Source organism: Hyla sarda, chromosome 1 (assembly GCF_029499605.1).
Source record: "Hyla sarda isolate aHylSar1 chromosome 1, aHylSar1.hap1, whole genome shotgun sequence".
Taxonomy (NCBI): Eukaryota; Metazoa; Chordata; class Amphibia; order Anura; family Hylidae; genus Hyla; species Hyla sarda.
In genome coordinates, this window is record NC_079189.1 from 467,176,883 (window position 1) to 467,198,327 (window position 21,445).

General features: G+C 47.1%; 1 protein-coding gene across 3 annotated transcripts in view; it reads right to left on the reverse strand.

The window, feature by feature from the left end:
* Nucleotides 1-19,437, reverse strand: part of CUX2 (cut like homeobox 2) — a 467,974-nt gene extending 448,537 nt beyond the window's left edge. Inside the window, exon 1 of one of the 3 annotated variants that reach the window (XM_056536471.1) lies at nt 18,873-19,437. In XM_056536471.1, coding sequence (XP_056392446.1) covers nt 18,873-18,925 — 53 coding nt within the window. In that variant the 5' untranslated portion in view covers nt 18,926-19,437. The remainder of the gene's footprint in view (nt 1-18,872) is intronic. The other 2 variants (XM_056536490.1, XM_056536479.1) reach the window with 2 other exon arrangements.
* Between the last annotated feature and the right edge of the window lie 2,008 nt (nt 19,438-21,445).

The following is a 21,445-nucleotide window of genomic DNA, read 5'->3' on the forward strand; positions in this document are numbered from 1 at the left end:
CAGCAGGCCCCCCTTATACAGACAGCAGCCCCCCACTTAGACAGCAGCCACCCCACTTATATAGACAGCAGGCCACCCCACTTATATAGACAGCAGGCCCCCCTTCCTTATATAGAAAGCAGGCCCCCCTAATATAGACAGCAGGCCCCCCTTATATAGACAGCAGCCCCCCCCCCCCACTTATATAGACAGCAGGCCCCCCTTATATAGACAGCAGCCCCCCACTTATATAGACAGCAGGGCCCCCCTTATAGACAGCACTAACTCTGCTGCTAGATCAGTGGTCTCCAAACTGTGGACCCCCAGCTGTTGCAAAACTACAACTCCCAGCATGCTGGGAGTTGTAGTTTTGCAGCATCTGGAGGTCCACAGTTTATAGACAGCAGCCCCCCCCCCCCCCCTCCTCTTGTAGACAGCTCACCACCTGCGGTTGTCCTCGGGTGCTGCCGCTCCACTGCCCCGTTCTCCTGTCCTCATCATGGCATCCTATGGAGGAGCATGTGACATACACGTCACTCTGCTTCCTCCGCAGCATTACGCTGGGCGCAGGGGAGGAGGAGTGACGTGTGTGTCACATGCTCCTCCATAGGACGCAATAATGCGATCGGGAGAACAGGACAGCAGCACCTGCTCCCTGATTGGCCAGGAGTAGGATCAGTGTAACAATAGCGAATTTTCATTCGCTATTATCACACAATGGGCGGGCTCGGGAGGGCGCAATGCTCTGCGCCTCGGCCGCCACAGTGAAATTATTTAAAGTTCCTCGGGCGGCCTGGTACCGTTTGATCCACGCATCGGTACTGGTCCGCGGCCCGGGGGTTGGGTAACACTGAATCAACAGATACCTGCTTTATACGATGGAGAGTTACAGGCTATATTATAGTTTAGAACTGGAGTCACAATCCTCCTGGTTGCTACTAACAGTCAGCATAGTACTGACAGAGTTTGGCATAACAGCTTTGCTCCTATAATGCAATGCAATTCTGGGAACGCTCACTCTCCCTACATCAGATTACTGTGCAGTGATATAAAGCCCACACCTCACAGAATGCAGAGCAGTAGATGACGCCCTGTACAGACAGCGAGTCCGCACGCACATACTGGAAGATATTGCAGAATTGTAAGCACAGCTCCAGGGGACAATGGGTTCTTACAATGTTACTTAAAATCAGTCCAAGACTAGTAATTCAGCAATATATTTAGATTTTCTCCCCATATAGACTGCTGAACTAGTACAGGAAACATCCTTCTTCAATATTACTAGAAACACTCATCATCAACCTTCTGCCGTCAAGATGTGGCCATATCCCACCAGCAGAAGATACAAAAGGAGTTATCCGAGGAGCAGGCAAAGCATTACCTTTCCTTCCTACCCGGGGCTCAACTTTCACCTCAGTCTCATCTCAGAAGTATAACATGTGATGACTTTAATAAGATCCCCCCCCCCCACCACCACCACCATCTCAGAAGTTATACCTCCAAGACGAAATTGAGGTCGAAATGGAGCACCAGGAAGGGAGACAACCACTTTCCGAATGCAGCTGTGCCAGAGATTGTCCAATAATCGCTGAGTCTGCTCCCATCACCCCCTAGAAAACTGAAGATTTTCCCGATTATGCAGAAAATGTAGTATAATATGGAGTTTAATTATGGATATATAGATTTCTTAGATGGGCACTGTCAGATACAAAAAAAATTATATGTTGTACATCTTGGCAAAATATTAAGCTTTCTAATATACTTCATAAGAATTTTTTTATTTTCTTTTTATGGAAATCATTGCTTATAAAATCATGGCTTTGTCCAAGCTGAAGCACAGGCATGGACAAAGTCCAGTAAATGAGGGTGGGCTAGGACTCCTCTGTGCTCTCTCCTGTCTGATAGCACTCCTCTGTGCTCTCTCCTGTCTGATAGCACTCCTCTGTGCTCTCTCCTATCTGACAGCACTCCTCTGTGCTCTCTCCTGTCTGATAGCACTCCTCTGTGCTCTCTCCTGTCTGATAGCACTCCTCTGTGCTCTCTCTTGTCTGATAGCACTCCTCTGTGCTCTCTCCTATCTGACAGCACTCCTCTGTGCTCTCTCCTGTCTGATAGCACTCCTCTGTGCTCTCTCCTGTCTGATAGCACTCCTCTGTGCTCTCTCCTGTATGATAGCACTCCTCTGTGCTCTCTCCTGTCCGATAGCACTCCTCTGTGCTCTCTCCTGTCCGATAGTACTCCTCTGTGCTCTCTCCTGTCTGATAGCACTCCTCTGTGCTCTCTCCTGTCTGATAGGACTCCTCTGTGCTCTCTCCTGTCTGATAGCACTCATTTGTGCTCTCTCCTGTGTGATAGCTCTCCTCTGTGCTCTCTTCTGTCTGATAGCACTCCTCTGTGATCTCTCCTGTCTAATAGCATTCCTCTGTGCTCTCTCCCATCTGATAGCACTCCTCTGTGCTCTCTCCTGTCTGATAGCACTCCTCTGTGCTCTCTCCTGTCTGATAGCACTCCTCTGTGCTCTCTCCTGTCTGATAGCACTCCTCTGTGCTCTCTCCTGTATGATAGCACTCCTCTGTGCTCTCTCCTGTCTGATAGCACTCCTCTGTGCTCTCTCCTGTCTGATAGTACTACTCTGTGCTCTATCCTGTCCCATCAGACACAGATGAGTGCTAGCCCACCCTCACTTACTAGACTTCAGTTTGGACAAAGCCATGATTTATAAGCCATGATTTTTCATTAGGGGCAGAGGTGCCTTAGGCACCAGGGCCCTGGTGCTACTGCTATCTCTCCACCCCCCTCTAGTTAAGCCCCTGAGGGACCCTGATCTTTGACATCCATATAATGGTTCACGTGGACTGGGATTGTGTCACGATGCCGGCTGGCAGGTAGTGGACCCTCTGTGCCAGAGAGGGATTGGCGTGGACCGTGCTAGTGGACCGGTTCTAAGCCACTACTGGTTTTCACCAGAGCCCGCCGCAAAGCGGGATGGTCTTGCTGCGGCGGTAGTGACCAGGTCGTATCCACTAGCAACGGCTCACCTCTCTGGCTGCTGAAGATAGGCGCGGTACAAGGGAGTAGGCAGAAGCAAGGTCGGACGTAGCAGAAGGTCGGGGCAGGCAGCAAGGATCGTAGTCAGGGGCAACGGCAGAAGGTCTGGAAACACAGGCAAGGAACACACAAGGAACGCTTTCACTGGCACTAAGGCAACAAGATCCGGCAAGGGAGTGCAAGGGAAGTGAGGTAATATAGGGAAGTGCACAGGTGAAAACCCTAATAGGAACCACTGCGCCAATCAGCGGCGCAGTGGCCCTTTAAATCGCAGAGACCCGGCGCGCGCGCGCCCTAGGGAGCGGGGCCGCGCGCGCCGGGACAGAACAGACGGGGAGCGAGTCAGGTAGGGGAGCCGGGGTGCGCATCGCGAGCGGGCGCTACCCGCATCGCGAATCGCATCCCGGCTGGCAGCAGGATCGCAGCGCCCCGGGTCAGAGGACGTGACCGGAGCGCTGCAGCGGAGGGAGTGAAGCGAGCGCTCCGGGGAGGAGCGGGGACCCGGAGCGCTCGGCGTAACAGTACCCCCCCCCTTGGGTCTCCCCCTCTTCTTGGAGCCTGAGAACCTGAGGAGCAGACTCTTGTCAAGGATGTTGTCCTCAGGTTCCCAGGATCTCTCTTCAGGACCACAACCCTCCCAGTCTACTAAAAAAAAATTTTTCCCTCTGACCTTTTTGGCAGCCAAAATTTCCTTGACCGAGAAGACGTCCGAGGAGCCGGAAACAGGAGTGGGAGGAACAGATTTGGGAGAAAAACGGTTGAGGATGAGTGGTTTGAGAAGAGAGACGTGAAAGGCATTAGGGATACGAAGAGAAGGAGGAAGAAGAAGTTTATAAGAGACAGGATTAATTTGACACAAAATTTTGAAAGGACCAAGATAGCGTGGTCCCAACTTGTAGCTAGGGACACGGAAGCGGACATATTTAGCGGAGAGCCATACCTTGTCTCCAGGGGAAAAAACGGGGGGAGCTCTTCTTTTCTTATCCGCGAACCTCTTCATGCGTGAAGAAGCCTGTAAGAGAGAATTTTGGGTCTCTCTCCATATAATGGAAAGGTCACGAGAAATTTCATCCACAGCGGGCAGACCAGAGGGCAAGGGGGTAGGGAGGGGGGGAAGAGGGTGACGGCCGTACACCACGAAAAATGGGGATTTGGAGGAAGATTCAGAGACCCTGAAGTTATACGAGAATTCGGCCCATGGAAGGAGATCTGCCCAGTCATCCTGGCGGGAGGAAACAAAATGTCGCAAATAATCACCCAGGATCTGGTTAATTCTTTCTACTTGTCCATTGGACTGGGGATGATATGCAGAGGAAAAATTTAATTTAATCTTGAGTTGTTTACAGAGAGCCCTCCAGAATTTAGACACGAATTGGACCCCTCTATCCGAGACAATCTGCGTAGGCAACCCGTGAAGACGAAAAATGTGTACAAAAAATTGTTTAGCCAACTGAGGCGCAGAAGGAAGACCAGGAAGAGGGATGAAATGTGCCATTTTGGAGAATCGATCAACGACCACCCAAATAACGGTGTTGCCACGGGAAGGGGGTAAATCAGTAATAAAATCCATACCAATCAGAGACCAAGGCTGTTCGGGGACAGGCAGAGGATGAAGAAAACCAGCGGGCTTCTGGCGAGGAGTCTTATCCCGGGCACAGATAGTGCAGGCTCGCACAAAGTCCCCAACATCCGTCTCCAGAGTCGGCCACCAATAGAAGCGGGAGATGAGTTGCACAGATTTCTTGATGCCCGCATGACCTGCGAGATGGGAGGAGTGACCCCATTTGAGGATTCCGAGGCGTTGGCGTGGAGAAACAAAGGTCTTTCCTGGAGGAGTCTGCCTGATGGAGGCAGGAGAAGTGGAGATCAGGCAGTCAGGTGGAATGATGTGTTGCGGAGGGAGATCAACTTCTGAGGCATCCGAGGAACGAGAGAGAGCATCGGCCCTAATGTTCTTATCGGCAGGACGAAAGTGAATCTCAAAATTAAATCGGGCAAAGAACAGAGACCACCGGGCCTGGCGAGGATTCAGCCGTTGGGCCGACTGGAGGTAGGAGAGGTTCTTGTGGTCGGTGTAGATAATAACAGGAAATCTTGATCCCTCCAGCAGATGCCTCCATTCCTCAAGTGCTAATTTAATGGCTAGAAGCTCTCGATCCCCGATGGAGTAGTTCCTCTCCGCTGGAGAGAAGGTCCTAGAGAAAAAACCACAAGTGACAGCATGCCCGGAAGGATTTTTTTGTAGAAGAACAGCTCCAGCTCCTACTGAGGAGGCATCAACCTCCAATAGGAAGGGTTTGGAAGGGTCAGGTCTGGAGAGCACGGGAGCCGAAGAAAAGGCAGACTTGAGTCGTTTAAAGGAGTCTTCTGCTTGAGGAGGCCAGGACTTGGGATCAGCATTTTTTTTGGTTAAAGCCACGATAGGAGCCACAATGGTAGAAAAATGTGGAATAAATTGCCTGTAATAATTGGCGAACCCCAAAAAGCGTTGGATAGCACGGAGTCCGGAGGGGCGTGGCCAATTTAAGACGGCAGAGAGTTTGTCTGGATCCATCTGTAGTCCCTGGCCAGAGACCAAATATCCTAGAAAAGGAAGAGATTGGCATTCAAACAGACATTTCTCAATTTTGGCATAGAGTTGGTTGTCACGAAGTCTCTGAAGAACCATACGGACATGCTGGCGGTGTTCTTCTAGATTGGCAGAAAAAATTAGGATATCGTCCAGATATACCACAACACAGGAGTATAACAGATCACGAAAAATTTCATTGACAAAGTCTTGGAAGACGGCAGGGGCATTGCACAGTCCAAAGGGCATGACCAGATACTCAAAGTGTCCATCTCTGGTGTTAAATGCCGTTTTCCACTCGTCCCCCTCTCTGATGCGGATGAGGTTATAGGCGCCTCTTAAGTCCAATTTAGTGAAGATGTGGGCACCTTGGAGGCGATCAAAGAGTTCAGAGATGAGGGGTAAGGGGTAGCGGTTCTTAACCGTGATTTTATTAAGACCGCGGTAGTCAATGCAAGGACGTAGGGAGCCATCTTTTTTGGACACAAAGAAAAATCCGGCTCCGGCAGGAGAGGAGGATTTACGGATAAAGCCCTTTTTTAGATTCTCCTGGACGTATTCGGACATGGCAAGAGTCTCTGGGGCAGAGAGAGGATAAATTCTGCCCCGGGGTGGAGTAGTACCCGGGAGGAGGTCGATAGGGCAATCATAAGGCCTGTGAGGAGGTAGAGTCTCAGCTTGTTTTTTGCAGAAAACATCCGCGAAGTCCATATAGGCCTTAGGGAGACCGGTTACTGGAGGAACCACAGAGTTACGGCAAGGGTTACTGGGAACCGGTTTTAGACAGTTCTTGGAACAAGAGGACCCCCAACTCTTGATCTCCCCAGTGGACCAATCCAGGGTTGGGGAATGAAGTTGAAGCCAGGGAAGTCCAAGGAGAATCTCCGAGGTGCAATTGGGGAGGACCAAAAGTTCAATCCTCTCATGATGAGATCCGATGCTCATAAGAAGGGGCTCCGTGCGGAAACGTATGGTACAGTCCAATCTTTCATTATTTACACAATTGATGTAGAGGGGTCTGGCGAGACTGGTCACTGGGATGTTGAACCTGTTGACGAGAGAGGCCAAAATAAAATTTCCTGCAGATCCAGAGTCCAAGAAGGCCACTGTAGAGAAGGAGAAGGCAGAGGCAGACATCCGCACAGGCACAGTAAGACGTGGAGAAGCAGAGTAGACATCAAGGACTGTCTCACCTTTGTGCGGAGTCAGCGTACGTCTTTCCAGGCGGGGAGGACGGATAGGACAATCCCTCAGGAAGTGTTCGGTACTAGCACAGTACAGGCAGAGGTTCTCCATACGGCGTCGTGTCCTCTCTTGAGGTGTCAGGCGAGACCGGTCGACCTGCATAGCCTCCACGGCGGGAGGCACAGGAACAGATTGCAGGGGACCAGAGGAGAGAGGAGCCGAGGAGACGAAACGCCTCGTGCGAACAGAGTCCATATCTTGGCGGAGTTCCTGACGCCTTTCAGAAAAACGCATGTCAATGCGAGTGGCTAGGTGAATAAGTTCATGTAGATTAGCAGGAATTTCTCGTGCGGCCAGAACATCTTTAATGTTGCTGGATAGGCCTTTTTTGAAGGTCGCGCAGAGGGCCTCATTATTCCAGGACAATTCTGAAGCAAGTGTACGGAATTGTACGGCATACTCGCCAACGGAAGAATTACCCTGGACCAGGTTCAACAGGGCAGTCTCAGCAGAAGAGGCTCGGGCAGGTTCCTCAAAGACACTTCGGATTTCCGAGAAGAAGGAGTGTACAGAGGCAGTGACGGGGTCATTGCGGTCCCAGAGCGGTGTGGCCCATGACAGGGCTTTTCCGGACAGAAGACTGACTACGAAAGCCACCTTAGACCTTTCAGTGGGAAACAGGTCCGACATCATCTCCAGATGCAGGGAACATTGGGAAAGAAAGCCACGGCAAAACTTAGAGTCCCCATCAAATTTATCCGGCAAGGATAAGCGTATCCCAGGAGCGGCCACTCGCTGCGGAGGAGGTGCAGGAGCTGGCGGAGGAGATGACTGCTGAAGCTGTGGTAGCAACTGTTGTAGCATAACGGTCAGTTGAGACAGCTGTTGGCCTTGTTGCGCTATCTGTTGTGACTGCTGGGCGACCACCGTGGTGAGGTCAGCGACAACTGGCAGAGGAACTTCAGCGGGATCCATGGCCGGATCTACTGTCACGATGCCGGCTGGCAGGTAGTGGACCCTCTGTGCCAGAGAGGGATTGGCGTGGACCGTGCTAGTGGACCGGTTCTAAGCCACTACTGGTTTTCACCAGAGCCCGCCGCAAAGCGGGATGGTCTTGCTGCGGCGGTAGTGACCAGGTCGTATCCACTAGCAACGGCTCACCTCTCTGGCTGCTGAAGATAGGCGCGGTACAAGGGAGTAGGCAGAAGCAAGGTCGGACGTAGCAGAAGGTCGGGGCAGGCAGCAAGGATCGTAGTCAGGGGCAACGGCAGAAGGTCTGGAAACACAGGCAAGGAACACACAAGGAACGCTTTCACTGGCACTAAGGCAACAAGATCCGGCAAGGGAGTGCAAGGGAAGTGAGGTAATATAGGGAAGTGCACAGGTGAAAACCCTAATAGGAACCACTGCGCCAATCAGCGGCGCAGTGGCCCTTTAAATCGCAGAGACCCGGCGGGACAGAACAGACGGGGAGCGAGTCAGGTAGGGGAGCCGGGGTGCGCATCGCGAGCGGGCGCTACCCGCATCGCGAATCGCATCCCGGCTGGCAGCAGGATCGCAGCGCCCCGGGTCAGAGGACGTGACCGGAGCGCTGCAGCGGAGGGAGTGAAGCGAGCGCTCCGGGGAGGAGCGGGGACCCGGAGCGCTCGGCGTAACAGATTGTCCTCAAAATGCAAAGTTTTGAGACTGCTGTCTACAAACTGTTTCATAGCAAAAGTCAGTAGGTGTGTAAATGGGACTAGTTCTAAAACAGGAAAGTGTCAGACATGTTTATTTAACCCTTCTTTCAATTGTACATTGTAGCTTCATTCAGTTGTCATTGTGTCAATACTGTGCCGTTGTAGGGAAAATTCTAAATGTGTTCCTTACTTGATGTAGAGAAACTCAGCCATTTTGTGGCATGCTTAGTATGCCCAGTGAAGCATGAGAATAAGAGCTCCTCTTATTGTTATTGTGCAATAAACATGATAATCCAGATTCTGCAGGAATTAAGATAAATCATATTTTATGCTTTCTGTGCTGCTATCGCCCCATCAACAGATCATTCACTTGTTATTGCCAGTCACGCACAGACTGCACAAAATACACATTACTATTTTGCTAGCAAGACTAGATTTTTAATTTTAGCCTCACTGAAATGACTACCTAAAGTGAAAAAAAATCTAGTGTATTTTTCAAATGAATACTTTAAAGGATACCTGAAAAATGATGCCTATATGTGCTACTCACTAGGTCATGTAGATGCCTTCTTAATGTGTCTAGCTTCTGTATTTGACTCACAATACCTCTGTTCTGCTGCTCACTCATCCTGACATCTGCTGCTCAGCAAGGAGCATGTCCTAGGTAAGCACTGAGCCCACTCTCACTTACCATGCATTTACTTCCTCCCTTAGTCTGCTGTGCTGTGCTATATCTCCTCATACAATCACTACAGGCTGCTCTGTAACCCCCCATCCTCTCTGTTTCTGACAGGAGTCTGATAAAAAGGACAGGAGTGAGCACAAAAGAGTGCTAGGCCAAGCCTCACTTACTAGACTTTGTTCCAGCCTGTGCTTCTGTTGGGAAAAAGATGATGCTGCAGCCAGAAAAGACCATTTTATAGATTGGTATCGGCACTCATACGGGTCTATTTTTATAATCCACAAGAGATACACCAAGGAGATACATCAGTTGGAAAACTACAACTTCCAGCATGCCCAGAGAGCAAACAGCTTTCCGGGCATGCTGAGAGTTGTAGTTTTGCACCCTGAAGACACACTGGGTGGGAAACACTAGTTTATAAGAAATTGGAAGTCTAGAGATGAAGACTTGTTCACCATTGTGTTGCTTCCTTTCTGCTAGACTTCCATTGCTATGAACTATTCTATAGACAATATATAAAAAAAAATTCTAATACATTATATCATATTTGTCATATATCTTGTAAAGCAGTGGTCTTCAAACCGTGGCCCTCCAGGTGTTGCAAAACTACAATTCCCAGCATGCCCAGACAGCCGTTGGCTGTCCGGGCATGCTGGGAGTTGTAGTTTTGCAACATCTGGAGGGCCACAGTTTGAAGACCACTGTTGTAAAGGGTCAAGACACCAATATAAGCAGAGTATGTCTACATAGCCCTGTCAGACAATGATAATAAAAAGAAAGGAAATGTAGTTGTCGGCCCCAGTAATTATTACTAATTTATAATAATAGAACTTAATGGAAAACTGTCATAATTATTATAGAAAATGCTCTGTGCTTTAAAGGTAACCATGCCCATTAGAGAGAATGATTGAACAAACACAGCCATACCATACTGGCCATACATGATCAATGACTCCAAGTGAAACAATATTTCACTGAAGAATGTTCTTTCATGGAACAATTGTTCTGGTTACAGCCTACTGCACCATATAAACTTAAGTACAAGCTACTTTTCAATGAAAATGGCAAACACAGCTTACTTCTTTCCAGACAATGGCAGCCTGTGACCGGTCAGGTAAAACGATCATTCATTTTTAGAATTTAAACGGGTATTCTCATTTCACAAAGTTAGCGGATTGGTGGAGATCTGAGGTCTTGGAAAATTGTCCTTGAAGCGCACATTGCGTTACTGGACTTTATTCTTCATTTATTCTCTATACTGGACTTCATTTATTCTCTTTAAGGTCTTCCGAGCATTGCCGACCGCTGCACTTGTTTGTCATACAACAGGGGTGCACCGTGTTCATTACTGGATACAATTTACCTGCATTCTCGGAATCTGTGACTTTGTTAAACAAGAATACTCATTTAACCAAAACCAGTTTTGTTAAACAGCATCAGGTTAATCAACCTTAGACTAATGTGTATGGCCATTTTAAAGGGGTACTGCAGCCAGAATTAACTTATCCCCAATCCACAGGATAGGGGATAAGTAGCTGATCGCGGGGGTCTGACTGCTGGGGCTCCCCGTAATCTACTGAACAGGACCCTGTCCCATTCAGTCAGTAGCCCGTGTCATCTACTTCTCGATGGCATGCGCCCTATTTAATGGAGAGAGTTCTGTCTAGAGGTAGACGACACGTGCTTCTGACTGAGCGGGATGGGGTCCTGTTCAGGAGATCGTGGGGTGCCCCAGCAGTCAGACCCCCCCCCACGATCAGCTACTTATAGGTTAATATAAGTTAATTCTGACTGCAGTACCCCCTTAATGGAAAAACATTTATAAATCCCTAACTTCTTTGCTGCTTTAGCAGTACTTAAAGTGTTAGGCCATACAGCCCACTACCAGAATTTCCTTTGGAATTGTTTAATCTTGTACTAGGGCAATTTTCTGAAACCATATCACAATTCTTATCAATGGCATCATATTAACACATGTAACAAACTATTTAAGTCAGTTATTCAAAGAGCTGGATACTATGTTACCTATACACATGCAAAAGCTGTTGACCAAAACTATATTTATTCAGCTGACAGCTATCTCTCCTCCAGAACCCTCTAGGAACATGAGTACTTTGTGTACTAAATAGAAAGAGAAGGGGTAAGCTGCTGTCTGACTTCTCTGGTAGTGGCTTATCTCTCCAAGAACAAAAGCATTGAACAGATGAAATCCAACATGCCACATCCTTCTCTCCCACAAAGACAATCGTCTGGTCCCAACAAAATCAACGTGTTTGGTCAACTTTTTCTAGTGTGTATGGGGGCACAACCATTATGACATGCATGATTGATGACATGTCATACGGCATTGCAGACATTAAAAAACTTTATAAATAATATGTATGTATTAGTTGTAGTACAAATATCCAGATGTTTCTTTGCACAGTGTGGTTTACTCTACATCAATATTCTGGATACCCACCACTGAAGACCGATTTACACCACTCCCAACTCACTGGTAGCTATTCTATAGCAGACTCCACTTCCCCATGATAAACAACTCCGAATATAGTATAAATTCAGAAAAGAAAAACAGCTATACTTACTTTTGAAGCTGCCATTAAAGGACATCTGCAGCAATAACAAAATGTTTGATTGCGGGGGGGGGGGGGGGGGGGGGGGGGGCTTTGGTTCAACCACTGGGATCCCCCGCGATCTCCCAAGCGGGCCCTGGCATTGCCGCTCTGTGAGAGCGACTAATGCGCATAATGTCGACCTCAGTGAGGTCAACGGTACACCCTGTCCACGCCCCCTCCCCATACAGCTCTATGGTAGAGGTGGGGAGGCACGAACGCTGCATCCCCGCCTCTCCCATAGAACTACACGGAGGAGGCGTGCCGGCCGCGGAATTATGCTGCAGCCATCACGCCTCCTGCACGGGAGAGCTGTGGTACAGCCGTGGCCCCGTGAAGGAGATCGCAGGGGGGTGGGGTTCCCAGCATTCGGACCCCCAGCGATCAAACACTTATTCCCTATACTGTGGATAAAGATAAGCTGTTTTTGCTACAGATTTCCCTTATAGAGCTCAGATCAGGACCTTCACACTCCGGTCACTGACCAAGAACGGACACTGCTGTGAGGTCACACCCCCTCCTATAGACTTGCATTGAGGGGGCAGGGCGTGACGTCACAAGGGGGCAGAGTAGTGATGTCACAATACTCCGGCCCTGTGGTCGTGAGGCTTCAGACTTGGAGCCCACAGTGCTGCGAGGAGCACACACAGGTGGGTGCTGCATGAGAGATTGCGGGACCCCCGCAATCAGACATCTTATGCTTTGGATAGGGGATAAGATGTCTTAGGGCTGGAGTACCCTTTTAAAGAAACTTGCCTTTTTTTACATAAGGAAGTGCGACAAAGAAGCCATGGCTGTCTTCTGACCATGGGGCCTTGGGCAAATCTTTAATGTCCAAATGGTCATTTCACCAATGGTGCCAATAAACTTAAAGGGTACCTCTCATCAAAAAAACTTTTGATATATTATAGATTAATGTATGCAGAATAACTTTACAATTGCATGTTATTAAAAAATATGCTTCTTTCTATTTAATTTTCCACTTTGAAGAAATGACCACTAGGGGTCGCCCTAACAGTACTGACAGCAAGCATGTCAGACTCATGCTGGAGTCCTAAACACTACGAGCTGCCAGTCTGCTTTGTTCACAAAGGAGAACACTCAGAGCTGCCAGCCTGCTTTGTTCACAGCCTGTTTGGCTGTGAACAAAGCGGGCTGGCAGCTCTGAGTGTTTAGGACTCCAGCATGAGTCAGAAATGCTTGCTGACAGGACTGATCGGGAAAAATACAATAGAAAGAAGCATATTTTTCATTAACATGCTATTGGAAAGTTATTCAACATTCATTCATCTAAAATATATCAAAAGTTTATTTGATGAGAGGTACCCTTTAAGAGATAACCCTATTTGTAAACTATACGGTAATATTCATTCCCCTTCTCACACTCATGGCTGCCTGTACAATTAGAAGGCAGTATACTGGTGGAATAGCAGGGAAACAATGAAGGTATTCCTAGGTGTAGGTAAAGCTATGTGGAAGACATTTCTGGCCATGCCCATGTGGGCAGCACAGCGCTGGGCAATCTTTCCCTACATTGCTAATTTTTCAAGTCATTGGAAGTTTGCAGTAGAAATCCAACAACAATAAACATAAGCCGATCAAAAGAATCAAGTCAAATAATTAGACTAATTTTTTTTTACCAGATTTAGGGGTCTCAGGTTTGTTGGCTGTCTAATAGACTGTATAGAAGAAACCAAGTCATAAACATATATAGATCAGTCTGAAGTGGTGATGTGTGTCCTTTAGTGAGAGAAAGAAAAAAAATCTTCTAATAAACAACAAAACAATGGCGCATCAGCAGAATGATGTCCATTTCTACTCATGAACCTCAGCAGTTTTATACTGGGATATTAAAAAAGTCATTTTCCTAAAAGCTTCAATGCATTATTTCTGAATATAGAGGGCTGTGAGTGTGTTTTGTCCCTCTCCAAAGCATTTGTATGTTCTGATTTCCTAGAGGGATAAGCTTGTTTAATATCCATGTAAATGAGCAGCTAGACAGCAGTTTGAGATTAAACAATGCAGGTTATTATTCTGCGCTCCAGTATATGTGCAGAGCCACTGTTTAAGGATGGCTGTATACAATATGCATTAAACAAATATACACCAAAAGGTCAGCTGTCTTTATATACATTAGAACAAAAGGCTTATTGGTAATTTCACAGACCAATACCGCTACAGCTGCACGCAGAAATAGGTGACCCAAAGGCGACTGGAAGGGGTCATTTTAATCTAATAAAATGTATAGCTCCAGGAAGCTTAAAAACAAAGGCAGCCAATCACAGCGCTAAAAGCAAGAGGACTAAAGGTTAGAGCACTGAATATTAGTTGCTTAATGAAAATGTTGTTAAGTGACATTCAGGGATGAATGAATCCAAATACCAGGGCAAGCTGCAATCCTCCAGACCTGAATAACAATAGGAGGATCGCAGCCAGCCCCCTGCTCCTGCTTTCTCATATATCTGTTTGCCATGCTCTTGTCATTCCTTATGTTACACAACATCAATCAGAAAGAAAGAGTTGCTGCCCTGAGAATGCCCAGGTCTGATTTACAAACATTAGCAGGGAATACAGTTACCAGTTCCCATCACAGGGTAGGAAGACAATTAAAACAATGCACTCCCCTGCAAAAACAACAAGCCCTGTATATATATATTGGGATCCGCTCCGCTTCAGAAGCATTCCCTGGATGCAAAGATCATTTTATCTAAACTTAGTTACTGTAGCACATGGAAATAATAATATTATACCTTTAGAGATAAATATTTATAGAAACACACATGTATATAACAGACCAGACTAAATACATATGCACCCATAAGAGGGATAGATAGATGATTGATAGATAGATAGATATTTACATACATATGCGTAGTTGGATAAACCAATACCATAGATAGATGTATATACATATATACATCAACAAACATTAATGCATTGTTATGTACAGAATTGCTGTACGAAGTAATACAATAAAGACAAAATGCAACAAATCTATACAATTTTGGAAGAATGGGATCCTATTATAAGTACAGTGATCCCTCAACTTACAATGGCCTCAACATACAATGGTCTTTTCTGGACCATCGTAACTTGAAACCAGACTCAACATACAATGCTATGGAATCTGCGAAACATGTCAATAGCTGGAAGAATCGACCAATCTGAATGGAATCAGAATGTAGCAAAACTACAACTCCCAGCATGCCCGGACAGCCTTCGGCTGTCCGGGCATGCTGGGAGTTGTAGTTTTGCAACAGCTGGAGGCACCCTGGCTGGGAAACACTCGCATAGACAGTGATTTACAGCTCCCAGCAGATCTTTCTTACTTTTATATGTAAGGATTTGCTTTATCTATATTAGTTATCTACTTTTTCTTTAATTCTCACTCTTTCTTATTTTTGGATGACATTTTGGGGCTTCAGAACCAATTACCAGGTTTCTATAGAGTTCTGATCTCAACATACAATGGTTTCAACATACAATGGTCGTCCTGGAACCAATTAATATTGTAACTTGAGGGACCACTGTATATGTTTAGGTAATGAATAGAATGTGATAGTAAAGGCATACACAGAAATGACATTATCATAGACGAAGTCAAAGCAGCTTTTAAAGTGGGGTGTACTTCACCCCCCCCCCCCCCCCCCCCCACACACACACACACACACACACACACATTAACTGCAGCATTTTTTTGGCTCAACATCAGTAGACCAGCTCCCCAAGTAATAGGCAAGTCATGTACCCTTGAGTGAGAACCCTTTCAGCACCTTATATGAAGAAAGAAGGAGCAAAAGGATACAGTGTGAGACTACATGCCCAGGTCAATGCCCTAATCTCAGGACCTGGGCACACTAATCTCAGGACCTGGGCACACTAATCTCAGGATCTGGGCACACTAATCTCAGGACCTGGGCACACTAATCTCAGGATCTGGGCACACTAATCTCAGGACCTGGGCACACTAATCTCAGGACCTGGGCACACTAATCTCAGGACCTGGGCACACTAATCTCAGGATCTGGGCACACTAATCTCAGGATCTTGGCACACTAATCTCAGGACCTGGGCACACTAATCTCAGGACCTGGGAACACTAATCTCAGGACCTGGGCACACTAATCTCAGGATCTGGGCACACTAATCTCAGGACCTGGGCACACTAATCTAAGGATCTGGGCACACTAATCTAAGGATCTGGGCACACTAATTTCAGGACCTGGGCACACTAATCTCAGGACCTGGGCACACTAATCTCAGGACCTGGGCACACTAATCTCAGGATCTGGGCACACTAATCTCAGGACCTGGGCACACTAATCTCAGGACCTGGGCACACTAATCTCAGGATCTGGGCACACTAATCTCAGGACCTGGGCACACTAATCTCAGGATCTGGGCAAACTAATCTCAGGATCTGGGCACACTAATCTCAGGACCTGGGCACACTAATCTCAGGATCTGGGCACACTAATCTCAGGACCTGGGCACACTAATCTCAGGACCTGGGAACACTAATCTCAGGACCTGGGCACACTAATCTCAGGATCTGGGCACACTAATCTCAGGACCTGGGAACACTAATCTCAGGACCTGGGCACACTAATCTCAGGATCTGGGCACACTAATCTCAGGACCTGGGCACACTAATCTCAGGATCTGGGCAAACTAATCTCAGGATCTGGGCACACTAATCTCAGGATCTGGGCACACTAATCTCAGGATCTGGGCACACTAATCTCAGGATCTGGGCACACTAATCTCAGGATCTGGGCACATTAATCTCAGGACCTGGGCACACTAATCTCAGGATCTGGGCACACTAATCTCAGGACCTGGGCACACTAATCTCAAGACCTGGGCACACTAATCTCAGGACCTGGGCACACTAATCTCAGGATCTGGGAACACTAATCTCAGGATCTGGGCACACTAATCTCAGGATCTGGGCACACTAATCTCAGGACCTGGGCACACTAATCTCAGGACCTGGGCACACTAATCTCAGGATCTGGGCACACTAATCTCAGGATCTGGGCACACTAATCTCAGGATCTGGGCACACTAATCTCAGGATCTGGGCACACTAATCTCAGGATCTGGGCACACTAATCTCAGGATCTGGGCACACTAATCTCAGGACCTGGCCACACTAATCTCAGGACCTGGGCACACTAATCTCAGGACCTGGGCACACTAATCTCAGGACCTGGGAACACTAATCTCAGGACCTGGGCACACTAATCTCAGGATCTGGGCACACTAATCTCAGGACCTGGGAACACTAATCTCAGGACCTGGGCACACTAATCTCAGGATCTGGGCACACTAATCTCAGGACCTGGGCACACTAATCTCAGGATCTGGGCAAACTAATCTCAGGATCTGAGCACACTAATCTCAGGATCTGGGCACACTAATCTCAGGATCTGGGCACACTAATCTCAGGATCTGGGCACACTAATCTCAGGATCTGGGCACACTAATCTCAGGATCTGGGCACATTAATCTCAGGACCTGGGCACACTAATCTCAGGATCTGGGCACACTAATCTCAGGACCTGGGCACACTAATCTCAAGACCTGGGCACACTAATCTCAGGACCTGGGCACACTAATCTCAGGATCTGGGAACACTAATCTCAGGATCTGGGCACACTAATCTCAGGATCTGGGCACACTAATCTCAGGACCTGGGCACACTAATCTCAGGACCTGGGCACACTAATCTCAGGATCTGGGCACACTAATCTCAGGATCTGGGCACACTAATCTCAGGATCTGGGCACACTAATCTCAGGATCTGGGCACACTAATCTCAGGATCTGGGCACACTAATCTCAGGATCTGGGCACACTAATCTCAGGATCTGGGCACACTAATCTCAGGACCTGGGCACACTAATCTCAGGACCTGGGCACACTAATCTCAGGACCTGGGCACACTAATCTCAGGATCTGGGCGCACTAATCTCAGGACCTGGGCACACTAATCTCAGGACCTGGGCACACTAATCTCAGGACCTGGGCACACTAATCTCAGGACCTGGGCACACTAATCTCAGGATCTGGGAACACTAATCTCAGGATCTGGGCGCACAGAGTATAAAAGCAGTAAGAAGATCTGAGCTCTGAGCTTTGTATAGACAAACACAATACAGGGCGTCTGTCTGCACTAGGAAAAGTCCTGATAGAACCATTCAGCAGGTAACTTCAGAACCTTCCCCTATGCAGCAAGACAGCAGCAGATACTCAGAGAAAAGGTTCAAGTCCAAATCTGCCAAGAGAACAGCATGTAATGGGAAGACATGAGACACCAGTGGATACTGGCCATGGATATAGTGATGTACAGTGTGATAATGCCCATGATCAGATTACAGTTGTCTATATGTTTAATATGCCATGTGGTGTTATGATAGACATTCAGATTACATCCATAATAATCAATGGAAGAACATTTCTAAGAAATGTCCTAAGACTGTATAAGATGGTCATATGTAGATGATGCCAGGCACAATTATAAAGGGTCACTATTGCACCAGGTGTATGGGCAGTCTTGGGCACTCACAGTCTGTCTATACACAGTTCACCCCATATGACCACTCTTTAATGATGGGATCACTCATAGTTAGTAAGTCATCCAGCTGTGCATCCCTCTCTGACCTCTATGAAGAGCCTATAGTCCCTAAAATGCAGCGAGAAGTTATATCCAGGGTCCTGAACACCCCACTACTGATACGGGACACATAGAAAGAACATTGCATGCTGTATACATAGGTAACAATGATACCCTGTCACTAGTATAGCTGTCACACACATATATATGGATAGAAGTGCCCCCCCCCCCCCAGACAGGACAGCAATTCAATGCCAAGTGGTCCAGGAAACTTGTGTTTGTCCCCGGGCAGCTCAGCCTGACACACACAGCTCCATGGCTGCACACTGAGCTCTATGGCTGCTGATCAATGACTGAACTGAACAAAGGCAGAGAGAGGATCAATTCCTAATACACTATCAATCCAACACTTCCTCCCCTCCCCCCTCCCATCACCCAGAGCCCCGCTTCTCAGCACCCTGGCACTCCACTGGCCCGGTGCCAGCACCCCATTCACCCACCTGCAGCCGCCGCAGATCAAACCTCTTCCAATATTGAAACATTGATCCCACATTGGCAGCCATCTTGGGGGCTATTGAAGCGATATTGTCTGTGTGAGGATTCTTTTCTCTGCCACCTTGCTCAGGCTGCACTCCGTCTCCGCGCTGGACCAATGTCTCCTCTCTCCCTCTTCACTTAATCCCAGTGTGGAGAAGACATGCTGTGTAATCCCCAAAGTGCAGCTGCAGCTCCTGCACAAGTCTCCGGGTCACCCCGGGACTGAGCGGCGTGAACTTGATTTTTTTTTTTCTTCCGCAAAACTTATCGATAGTGACGTCACAAACGGATCAATAAACCCTGAGAGGGAGGGAGGGGGGGCTGTGCAATTCAATTAACATGTGTGGGTTATGTGATGCTGTGTGATAATAAATCGTCCCCTCCCTCCCTAGCTGTCTGCTGGTATAGACTGTATATACTGATATAGTGAGCAGGGCAGTCACACTGTGTGTGTGGGGGGGTACACTGGAGGGAGGGGCGAGCATGTGAGCGGAAGTGTCGACAAGGCAGCGGCTCTTCGCTCTGGATAACTAGACTCCTGTTTGCTGCTATGACCGGTGTCCGCATGGATGATTAGCCCGACCCAGCCTGACCTGAGTCTGTGCCCCGAGTGCCCCCAGCAAATGACTTCTTCTTCTTCTCTCCTACAAGCTCTGCCTGCTGGGACCCTCCCCCACATGCGCTTCTAAAATAGTGAGTGAAGAAGGTCTGTAGTCTCAGTACTAAATAAAAGCCTGCAGGGAAGGAGTCCAGCACACAGCTTTGCTCTGATACTCAGCTTTCCCAAGCACCCCAGCATCTAACTATCCCATTCCCATAGAGAGATATGGAACCATGACAACAAGGCAGCATGTTTTGGAGGCAAAGAAGCTACAAAGAACTACTACCTGATCCCCAGCAGGGACCATACACAGCTTTCCACAATGATCCCCTATCCAGAGTAAATGTAAAGGAAAGATTACATGACATTCCTGAAATGTGGAATGTTCTACTGTATGTATCAGATTCTGCAAACAGTGACTTACTAGGAATTGGTGTTTTTTAAATGGCCACTGTCACCAACTTTATTTTTTGATATGTTGTAGTAATTATGTACTACAACATATCAGTAATATATTTTCATTATTTATTTTTTCATTTTGAGAGTGAATTTTACGTTTGAAAACCGGCCACTAGGTGTCACCCTCCTAGTGGCCGGCTGCAGCCTGATGTGACGTCACGCCTGAAAAAGGACTGATTTTGGAGTGGCAATCAGTCCTTTTTCATTTAGGCTGCTCTCGCTCCCTGCCTGTCAATCAGACAGGCAGGAGCGAGCGCATTGGCTCCCCGGCCACTGGCTGGGAGGCCACTCCTCCCACACATCGCCGCCTCTGCCTCGTTGCCACTGCTGTCCGTGCACGCCCGCTGCCGGACTCTGCAGTAACTGCAAGTGTAATGAGGGAACGGGGTATGCGGGGTGGGGGGTGAGGTGGAGGAGGGAACAGGCTAGTGCCGTAGCGGGGGGGGGGGGGGCGAACGGGCTAGCAAAAAATAAATAAATAGGATGGTGGGAGCTACCCTTTAAGTGCTTTATAGCAAGAATAAATACTAGGTTTTACAAGAGCAAATTGGTGGCTGTATATAGTATTTTAGACTTTTATAGTCATTAGATTAAATTACTACATTAATGGTGAAAGTGGCGGCTTAGATACATTGAACTGTTACTTAGATTCTCGGCTGAAGGATCTTCAGAGACGTAATAATCCTACATCTTCCACTAACTAGGACACTATAGCCTAAGAACAATTAAGTGACTTTAATGTGACAGCTGAAAATTGTCAAAATATATTGACATCAATGAATATCAAATATATTGACATCAATGAATATCAAATATATTGACATCAATTAATATCAAATATATTGACATCAATGAATATCAAATATATTGACATCAATGAATATCAAATATATTGACATCAATGAATATCAAATATATTGACATCAATTAATATCAAATATATTGACATCAATGAATATCAAATATATTAACATCAATGAATATCAAATATATTGACATCAATGAATATCAAATATATTGACATCAATGAATATCAAATATATTGACATCAATGAATATCAAATACTGATATCCAAAATACCAATGACTTACAGGCTCTTATGGCTTAAAGGGAGAGAATCCAGAACATTAGAAACTACAGTGGTCTCTCAAGTTACAATATTAATTGGTTCCAGGACGATCATTGTATGTTGAAACCATTGTATGTAGAGACCATAACTCTATGGAAACCTCGTAATTGGTTCTGAAGCCCCAAAATGTCATCCAAAAAATAGGAAAAAGGGAGGATTAAAGATAAATAAGTAGATAACTAATACAGATAAAGCAAATCCTTACATATAAAAGTAAGAAAGATCTGCTGGGAGCTGTAAATCACTGATTATTACAATGTTTTCCAACCAAGGTGCCTCCAGCTGTTGCAAAACTACAACTCCCAGCATGCCTGGACAGCCAAAGGCTGTCCGGGCATGCTGGGAG